General features: G+C 44.7%; 1 protein-coding gene across 1 annotated transcript in view; it reads left to right on the top strand.

Annotated features, from left to right (window-relative positions):
• The window catches only part of LOC107266466 (failed axon connections), a 12116-nt gene extending 2830 nt beyond the window's left edge, over positions 1-9286 (top strand). The window contains exons 2-4 of the mRNA XM_015736968.2: positions 6556-6894; positions 7252-7389; positions 7608-9286. Coding sequence (XP_015592454.1) covers positions 6556-6894; positions 7252-7389; positions 7608-7964 — 834 coding nt within the window. The 3' untranslated portion in view covers positions 7965-9286. The remainder of the gene's footprint in view (positions 1-6555; positions 6895-7251; positions 7390-7607) is intronic.
• Positions 9287-10374: the final 1088 nt, after the last annotated feature.

Here is a 10374-nt window from a genome sequence, read left to right as displayed (position 1 = left end):
GTCCCCCCGTTAAATCTTCAGGAAACTATCTATTCTTTCAAAGCCTGGTGAACCTGATCACCAGCCGATGTAGGTTCCTCTCGTTCTCTTCTTTCTTTCCCACTGTCCCCTATCCTGAACATAACCAAGAAGGCGGACACGTTTTGACTTGGCGGCGGAGCCACACGCTAGCCTGCCGAAGGGGTACGGCTGAAGGAAGCCAAGGGGAACCATTGGTCGAAGCCAGTGCAGCCCGGTGCAGCTGCACGCATCTCTGACCTTCACTGATTCCAATGGCGTATGCACTGGTGGGCCCTCCCGCGTTGGCACGCTCAGTTGATACAAAAGGCCCATAAGCACACTCACTACCGTTGATCTTACGGCTTTATCCCTGTGTTTCTGATTCTCTGTGATAACACTGCGGTTTATGCCTCCACCTCTGCAACTCTTCTGAAATAAGCAAAGATCTACGCTAATGCCCACGGCAAACCGCAAAGCGAAACACGAGCGGGTTTCAACGTTCTATCTACCTAGTTGCCGTAGCGGAGTACATATAACAAAAAAAAGGAACCCCCCTTGTAAAAAGTTGGTCCACCTTGGCGTCTTCTGGAAAAAGATTCTGTAGCGTGAAAGTAGGCCGTATCTCGGTGCTTGAAATATTCTGTGGTGTACGTATATATATTCGGTCTCTCTCTTTCGTGCTCTGCCCTTTATTTTTCAGTCCTTTTACCATCTTTTGCTCCCGACGTCATTCTCGTTTTATCTGTTTCTCGACTCTAGGACCCTCATGAGAAAATCATTCATCCTCCACTCTTTCCACGAGGTTATACTTCCTATATGCCACTCTTTGACTCGCTCTCTCTTTCTTTCCATGTCTCTCTCTCTGTCTTGCAAGCCGAGATGTCGCCGTCGGATAAACCGTGGTGTAAATCAGTATTCATGAAACGTCACGTGACGCGCGGGACGAGAGAAAATAGGGGGCAGAGGGAAATCTACATACGAAATGCGTAGCGCTCGTACATCAGCGCGTAGATCGTCAAACTACGCCTAATATAGATACGTGGGTGCGTATTCGGCGCGTATCATTTAATTCGTTTAAACGTCACTCGCAACTATTAGTATCTGCATAATATACGACGAATGTACATTAGTAATGTTACCGGTACAATTTCATGCCCGGTCTGACGTAACTATGCAACTCCCTTCGTTTCGAATCGTCAAGCACGAAAAAGGGTCTCGTGAATGTCATTATTATTGTTATACTTGTCCCCAGAACGGGGGGCCAGGGGGGTAGGAGCGCAAGCTCACATAAATAGAATTTCCTTGCTACAGAAGTTTCTCCCAGGATCTCAGTTTCACGTTTCTCAAAATGTGTGACCGCCCATGGTCGGCCGACTCGTTAATACGTCGTCTGCCTCATAGATTGCGCGGGGGACAGGGGACTGCGCGTCAGGCACACGGAATAAGTTGTACGCCACAGCCAGGGTTCGTGGGGAGGCCCCGAGAAGAGGGGCCGGGCTCTCCAGCCTTTACGAGCGCTGGTCCGTTAAATTCAGGGGTAGATCGGTACAAAAAAAAAAGAGAGAAAAGAAACAAAAAGTGCACCGATCCATCGCGAGTAAAAAAAAAATGGGGTTGAAAGTATCGATAACAAGCTTGAATTTTCTATCGTTCATGTACAAGCCTAATTCAGAGAACATGAACCCGTCCCCGTTCTTTATTTTCATGGTTTCTCGGGATCGATCCGCCGTTCCGGTGGCTGCTTTAATAATTTGAGGTTACCCATAACTCGTCCTATACTTCGAAAAATATAACTGGACCAAATTGAAGGGCCATAACGAAGTGCCTCCGAAGAACTTCACAGAGCGCTCGAAGGTAGCCAAGGAGCGTGAAATTCACGGAGTATCCTAAAATAGAATTCAGACTGCGTACTTTTGGTGAGCATCGTCGTTTTCGCATCCGCCGAGCTTCGACGCACAATGTGGAGTGAAGAATGCTGGGGAATAAGTAAAAACGGGGAGATCATGGTAGATAGCGTAGGCAGAGATTATGGTGGGGCGGGAGGTGGGGTAAGCCTGGAACGAAGGCAAGCGAGAATGCTTTATGGGTAGACGGGATGGGGCTCTGATGACGAGCGTGGACGAGGAGGACGAAGATTGAAATTGAGAGGGATGGAAGACAACGAGAAAGTCGTATAGCGATTAGTCAGCGAGTAATCGACGTAGCCGGCCAACGCCCACGTTACTGCCAGTACTCTTCGTGGCATCGGGTTCGCTCCTCTTTCCCCCCCGGTCCCCTCCACTCCTACTACTACCTCCTTCTCTCTCCGTGCCCTTCAATCGCTCCGTATAACACAGTATCAGCCACTCCTCGGTACCATCCCCCAGGTCTTCTGCGCCTTCCACGAGGAGCCTCGGGAAAGCCTCTTGCCTTCCTCAAGTTCTCATCTGCCTTCCTGGCATACCACCGCATTATACCCAATTTACCCCCTCATTGTGCAGCTTAATTAATTAATCTCTCAATTGCTCCTCTGGCCGTCTTACGAGTCTTCGAAGGCGAAGCTCGCATCGTATCCTGAAAATTGTATCAGGTTCTCTCGTGTAAAACGGCTCGGGAAAAAATTATTCCTTTTGCTTCTCGTGACCAATACTCCTGAAAATATTCTTTTTTTTTTTTTTTTTTTTTTTTTTTTTTTTTTTTTTTTTTTTTTTTTTTTTGTTATCATTCTCGAACTTCTACTCTGCCGCTTCTATGCTTTTCTGCGCTTCTCTTTCGCCCGTCCACCGACTGTCGGGAATTATCAAAAGAAAAGACGCATTCCCTCACGCGATCCGACCTATGCATTCCAGGTCCATGACCTCGTGCCCGAGTAGCTACTCCGTTAATTCCACTGGGTCAATTGTCACGGAAGACACATTTTTTTTCTTTTATTCTTTTTTTTCTTCTTTAACCATTGTACTATGCGTTACGCACTGTCCGCGTTAATGTCACAACCCGACCCCTTATTTCTCATCAATGACTTGACTGTTTGAACACTGACTTGTGTATCTCCATAAATTTTCATGCATTATCGCTTCGGAGCACTTTTTTGCCTTTTTTTTTATCCTCGTCTCATTTCTTGGGAACTGCTGCTCCCTTGTTCCTCGTTATTATGAAACTCTGGCGTACGCGTTAATCAACCTGCTAATGAGTCCCGTCGACTCTCTAACGGAGATTTTGCTAAAGTGCTAAAGAAAGATGGCAGCCGTTACTACAGATTAACAGTAACAATGAGTAGTTACAGTTACCACAGATATTTCCTTCGACGCGTACCTAATACTTCCTTCGTGACGTCATCCTGCCCATAGTATCCGAGTATCGATGCACGAGGACACCTGAGGAACTCATTCCTCAGATAGAGATAAGGAAAACGATAGGTCCCATAGTAGTTTCCTCCGATATCGAGCTTGCTTGTCGAACGGTTAGGAGATACGTATTCAATGCATAGAGAAATGGACTGGGGTATCGGTACATAAAGATTTTTCCTTTTTCTTTTTCTTTCCAAAGGGAAACGCTCTGTCGTTGAGGTATTTTATCTTGCGGCCTACGCAAACTAACAGGGAAGAGATAGAAAGGACGCGGATACGTTTTGAAGCTGGGAAAGCTCGAATCACAGTGATTAGATTTTACAGGGATCCCTTATTATGGTATACGTATAGGACGTTGATTCATTATTATTTCTCGTTCAGGAAACATGATATGCACGAGGAATTCTACTCTGTGACTAAAACTTGTGTTGATTAATCAAGCTTCTGTATGATGTCAAAGGCAGATCGTCAGGCTGAAAAATTATATACGGTTCACGTATAGAATATATACGAAACCATCCATATCATTGGCCGAGCGTACAGTATCGGAAAAAAGTTTCTGAAATTCATCTAAAGGTATGATTTTCATGTCAGTGCAGTATTGGAATATCTTTCAAGCCCTGACGAAGCAAGCTTCGATATTTGCCAGAAAGTCTATTCGAAGCATCTAGACGTGGTCCTAACCTGGATCCAATGGTAACAACGATTACCCAAGAATTTCATTTGAAAATACGCGGTGACGTATTGAATTTTAAAAATTACCCAAATTTTGCTTTTGGACAAATTTTTAATTTTCATGGGTTTCTTTTTAAATAGGTTTTTTTCGACTTGCCGTTCAATTTAATTTATATCATCTAGAAACTTTTTGCTCTTACTGTATGTACGCTGTATAATACTGTGATCGATATGATCTCCAGGAATCGTAGAAACTTGTGAGGTCGCTATAGCCTACCTCAACAAGGCTCAACTCGTCGTTTGAACTCGAGTCAACTCGACCTCTGAAATCTCTTTGAAAGTCAGAAAAGAGCTTATTGCTCGATTCTTCGTCGGCTTATCGTCTACGAAGCTCCTTCGTACGGTCCATCCTAGTGACATTCCGAGGCATCTAGGGAAATCTCACTAGCAGCATTATGATTATTATAACCGTCTTTCGGTAGGAATAACAGGCCTTTCCATTCCGGCCTGCATAAGCCGAACCACGTGTCTCGCAGATGTGTCGAAATCCTCACGGAGCCTCCTTACGCATTGCCATGTTTCTTTACAATGCGCTTTTTCATTCCTCTCTTTATTTTTATTATCCTCCTCGCTGCACTTCTCGAACGTCGTTCACGCTTGGCTCAGTCGAAGTTCCTAACGTTGGCCCCTCGGTATTACACAAATAAAGCTCTTGTCCGCTCGCATAACGTTTTCATGCAGATAAACATTCCGGACTGGTGCTTACAAACTTACTTTTCTAATTCAACCATTTATTACGTGATTTCAAAATAATACCTTTTCACCGTTGCTTCAGACCTCTGTTATCTTCTAATATTCATGGACGTCTATCGACTCGGCACCCAGTGTTACCTAGAAATACCGTACGACCATTACAGAGACTCGTAGTACTGTGCCCCAGATGGGAGGAGACTGCCAACTCACCTTTTTCTTTTTATTCTTTTCTTTTTCTTCTTCACTCGACTACCTTCCGTTACTCTCTTTACTTACTTACTCACTTACTCATATCTACCAGCATTCACTCGCTTCCTGCGTACTTCCCATATCTGTATACACGAGGCTCGTGTTTCTGGTTTATTGATCTCAGAATCGATTTCGCTTGCACACTGTGTCGGGGGAGTCTCATTTGAGTTTAGTCAGAGCTAGACACGCTTACGTACTGATGTGTTCGGGTGCTTATACTACTATGATATTCTCTCTCTCTCTCTCGCCCCCCTTTAACTCGTGTATGCATACGCATAAAAAGAGACGGATAATATAGGTACAGAAAGAGGGGTACGTTCTCCCAATGGATGATTCACGCCTGTTTCAATAGGCCTGGGTAACTTGTTGGGCGTCCCAAAGAACGGACAAGCCTCGTGAAAAACATTGATCCAGATGTATTTTTGTACTTATTTTCTTCATTAATCGCATCTCTGTATTAAGGTTATAATAACAGGGAGCAAGAGAGTAGAGGAACGTAGAAAGAGTAGTAAGGAATGCATGAGTGATGTGGAGGTAGTTCACAGATAACCCAGTACTAGGGTCAAGTATATACCTTATCAGTCTGGGCTTATATTAAGTTCTGTACTCCAATAGTTTGCTATATTTAGTTTTCAAAGGTCTGGGTGGCCTCTGGCTGTCTTCTGTATGAATATCATTTTGACATATAATATAGCGTTATAGTTTGGAGTATACCTTTAATGCGTGCTACAGGCTTTTTATTGTTCTTTTCCCTTTATACCCTGGCACGGGTCTCTGCATGAGAGCCATTTTGAAACAGAGTACGTATATAAAGTGTAGAGATTCGGGTCCGTGGTTTCTGAAGCAGTTCGGCTTGACTGGCCTTTCGGGGTCCTAGCAGCGTCGACGAACGGATAGCGCGGCGTCGCGACGATCAATACGGCCGGCAACGACGCCGGCGTCGGCGGCGACGACGACGTTGGCCACGTTGCCAGGCGACGGAAGCTGCCTACCGCGAGTTCATCGTCCTCTCTCCGTCTCTCTTACACACACACACTCTCTCTCTCTCTCTCTCTCTCTCTCTCTCTCTCTCTGTTACTCTAGGAGCCCTCGGCTGATGCAGTCACGCATTGTATCCGATCCCCACCCACTAAACTCATCCTAAGTTCTCTTTCTCGTTCTTTCTCTCTTCTACACCCTCGACCTTCTATGTATCATCGTGAATGCAGAAGGAGAAGGAAATTAGAGTGAGAGAGAAGATCGACTACTTTGAATTGACTGGCGCGAATCTAAAGTTGACAGATTATTTAATTAATTCGCAGATGTCTAGCATTAAATTTTTGTTTATTCGTACACTGACTTCTTGCACAAATTGATATAAGCACAAGCAATCAAAATTTTTCAATAAGACAGTCCCGTGTGGTTGCGGCAAAAAAAAAATTTTGCTGTTTATTGTACTTCGTACCGTCGCAGAATCTTGAGCGATTGTCATGACAATCCGCGATACGCCTGAGAGGCTGCCTGCTGTAAATACTGCTGACCATCGAATACCTATTTTGCTTGTATGTTTTAGAATGTCGACCACAAGATCAAATTCCGTTCCAAGAAGGGTCAGCTTCCATTCGTTGAACTGAACGGCGAGGAGATAGCTGACAGCACTATCATCCTGAAGGAGCTGGGACAGAAATTCAGCAAGGATCTCGATGCCGGTCTCACCACAGAACAGCGTAGCGTGTCCCACGCCATGATCTCCATGATTGAGCATCATCTTGTCTGGGTAATTACGTGGTGGCGCTCCAAGAACCTAGATCTCGTTCTCAAGGGATACAAAGTGAACCTTCAGCGTGCTCTGGGAACGCGCATGCCTAATGCCATCCTCAACTTCTTCTTCAAGTTCATCTTTGGTCGCAAGGTAAGCAGGCAAAGCAACACGACGAGGTACGTGTACCGTAGTCATCCATATTTATGGATGGTTGTACCTGGAAGTCTGGATCCGTGATGTAGATCCCGCTCACCCTTGTAAGATTCACTTGGGATTACGTAATTGCAAAATCCTCGAGCCCACCAGACGGTCTCGTCAGACCTTAATTTTCTATGCTTGCGCGTCAGCTGTGAAACTCCATGTAGATTGATATACTGAGATGCTTTTAAAAAGTTAAAAATCTCAATTATACATCAGCATTTGCCAATATACGCGATGCGGTCCACTCGGTAAAGTTGTTTCTGATGGATAATTCATACTAATGACGTGCAATTGAATTGATTCCAGGGTGCACGAAAAGTCAAGGCTCACGGAATTGGCGTTCACACCGCGGAGACGGTGTCCCAGTTCGGATGCGACGATCTCAAGGTCCTCTGTGACATGCTCGCCGACAAGCCCTTCTTCTTTGGAGACGAGCCAACCATGGTGAGTACCATTAGGCTTTCATCCTTTCATCGTGGGCCTCTGCGGAGAGTATGGTTTTAATTATTATATTAAAAGCCTGTCAACTGGGTCGTGGGCATTAGGGTAACGGTCTCTCAAGAGACAGAGCATCCTTTCACGATACTTATACCTTTTCACGAGGCTGGCTTACATTCCAATTCCACGAGATAACCGTTCTACAATTCCCTTATCTCTTTCAGCTGGACGTAGTAGCCTTTGCTCACCTGGCCCAGATACTCTACATAGAGAAGGACGTTCCCTACAGCGTCAGGGATTACATGCAGGAGAGCTGTCCGAATCTGGTTGGTCATTGCTCGCGCATGAAGGAACGCTGCTACCCCGACTGGGAGGAGATCAGCGATACACTGGAGATGAATACCCATCTGCCTAAGCCTGAGAAACCCGAAGAGAAGGAGGGCAAGGAGGAGGCCAAGGAAACGAAGGAATCCAAGGAGGAGAAGGAGGGCGATAAGGAGAAGTCCGATAAGGAAGAGAAGGAGGTGGACAAGGATAAGGAGGTAGAGGAGAACAAGGATAAGGAGAAGGATGGAAAATAAGACATTTTATGTGGACAGAGGCTAAGTAAAAATCTCAAGATGGGGCATAAACGAAAGCAAACGAAAATCAGACGTTTATTGATAACGAGGGGTGAGATTGCGTGTGTGTATTTCCGGAGGATGGCGAGGAGGGAGAGGAGCGTGTGCGTGAGAACGGATAAATTGCGTGTTTTACTGCGAATTAGCGTGCGTGATAAATCCAGGGAGAAAGTTTGATGCAAGGGAAAAAAAAAGGAAAAATTAAGGAAATTGAAAAGCGAGAGAAATATCGAAAAGAGATCTCCACTTATAAGAACCATAATTCTACGTATATTGTAATCGTTGGTACATCTTCATTACCGTCCCAAATTATAATATCCCGCTCCGACCCCTCCGCCGCCACTCTTACACGTAGGACGATCCTTCATTATCAACCATCTGTGCCGTTTTTCATCTTAAAGAGTCGTTTTTCCAGAATCCTCATTCACTTCCACACCCCGACCCCCCGCGAGACCAACTGACATATTTGCAATATAATATTAACGGATGCAATAGGCACCAAATTATTGGTGACCACGGAACCAAGAGAGGCTCACGAAGTTTACTTGTTCTCGGAATGATTATCTTTCTCTCCTGTTATCTTTGTAATTACTTGGCGAACACGCGCGCCGAACTCTCATCTGGAAGAAAAAGGCGCGCAGGAAAAATTTGAAAGTATACTCGTCTACGTGCGCGGTTGTGAAAATATATTTGGAAGACTGCGAGAGAGGAAGAAGCAGGAGAATTAAATAAAACGGGGAACCCCCTTTAGGAAGGGACCCCACGAATGTTCATCGTCATTTAACAGTGAGTCCTCGGTTAGTAATCTTATTTGAGTGAGTCTATTCTAAGGGTATCTCTCTCCCCTTTTTCTATCTGTCTCTCCCTCACCCCCCCCCCTCTCTCTCTCTCTCTCTCTCTCTCTCTCTCGCTCTCTGTGGCAGATGAATATTTTTATTTTTTCCTCCCCTTTTTATTTCGTGCGATTGGGATATTAGATCCCCAGGGCCATGGGGTGGTGGGGGATATTCTACAAGGGAACCTTCCAGACCGAGACGATTTCTCACCCAACGTCATTAGGGTGTCACTTGTCACTCGTCACCGCTCATTGCCATTGAATAAAAGAGATTGCATTTAAAAAAAATTAACCGGTAGGTTTTTTACGTTTTTTAAAAATATTTACCCAGACGAGCATCGAGGAGCTCTCTATGCCAAACAACTGAAACTCGATACGACGAATAAATAAAAGTTAAACTCGAGTAGTGAGAAAAAAATACGAAAAAAAAAAAAAAAAAAAAAAAAAAAAAAAAAAAAAAAAAAAAAAGAAACACGTGATTGGAATAAATGGCCAAGCTGCACGGTACTTGTTACGGTATTCGATCCCTTCGGGACGCCGAGGGATGAAGATATATTACAAAATTTCGACGTGCCAGAGCGTGCGTGCGTATGCGTGTTGTGTGTGCGTATGCCTGCATTTAGGATACTACATAGTAGCGATCGTACCATAAGGGGTGCGACTAAGCGAGAGAAATGTAAGGAAGTTGCCGATAACTTTCAACAGATGGCGATAACTGTACTGGGGGGTTAATGAAATAACGAATCGTAAACATAGCAAAGACGTCTAAAGACACTGGAGACTCGCTGATTAAAATTAAGCGTAAAGATCGACGAGGTGGAAAATAATTGATTAGACATTAATTCGTTTTTAATCAACGACACGGCGAACTCAGTGTTTCCCGTGGTCCATCCTTGACTGATCATCCCTCATCCGTGTCCTACGTTCACCTGAGGTACGTTAATATGGACTCGGTATCATCTTGTGCTCGTGCTTCTATTGTATTATGCACGTATCCATGTTTACGTGAACGTTGATTGTCATTATCGATCAAGGGTGTACCACGCGAGACGCTGCGCGTCACGCGTAGAACTAATTAGAAAATTTTGACGAAGTGTAATTCGCGCTCTCTCTCTCTTTTTTACAGAGAGAATTGTAACCGCCGATCGGCTAGAATCGGAGGTCAACGCTGTAACGAGGAAGTAATCCTCGTGTCAGGCGATTCGATTCGATCCGATCCAGAATTAAACTGTGCGATGGCTCTTGCGTAATATGAAAATGAAAATTACAAATATACGTTACCGAGTGTCTTTCATGCGCGGTACCCGCGCGATCGTGGCTATATACTGTATATAAACTGGTGGCGCACTTTATGAGCTTACCCTATACATATTATATACATATGTGGCGTGTTTGTGGGGTGTGTGTGTATAGTCGCACGAGCGTGTTCGGTACGCGTTATGAGTCTGAATACGTGCGGGAATTGACCATTTTTTTTTTTAAAGCGCTATACGCGCATCTGTCGCGTATTATTAAGAATATTATTAGTACAGCCCA

Source organism: Cephus cinctus, unplaced genomic scaffold, assembly GCF_000341935.2.
Source record: "Cephus cinctus unplaced genomic scaffold, Ccin1 Ccin1_scaffold0315, whole genome shotgun sequence".
Lineage (NCBI taxonomy): Eukaryota > Metazoa > Arthropoda > Insecta > Hymenoptera > Cephidae > Cephus > Cephus cinctus.
This window is presented reverse-complemented; position numbering and strand designations above follow the sequence as displayed.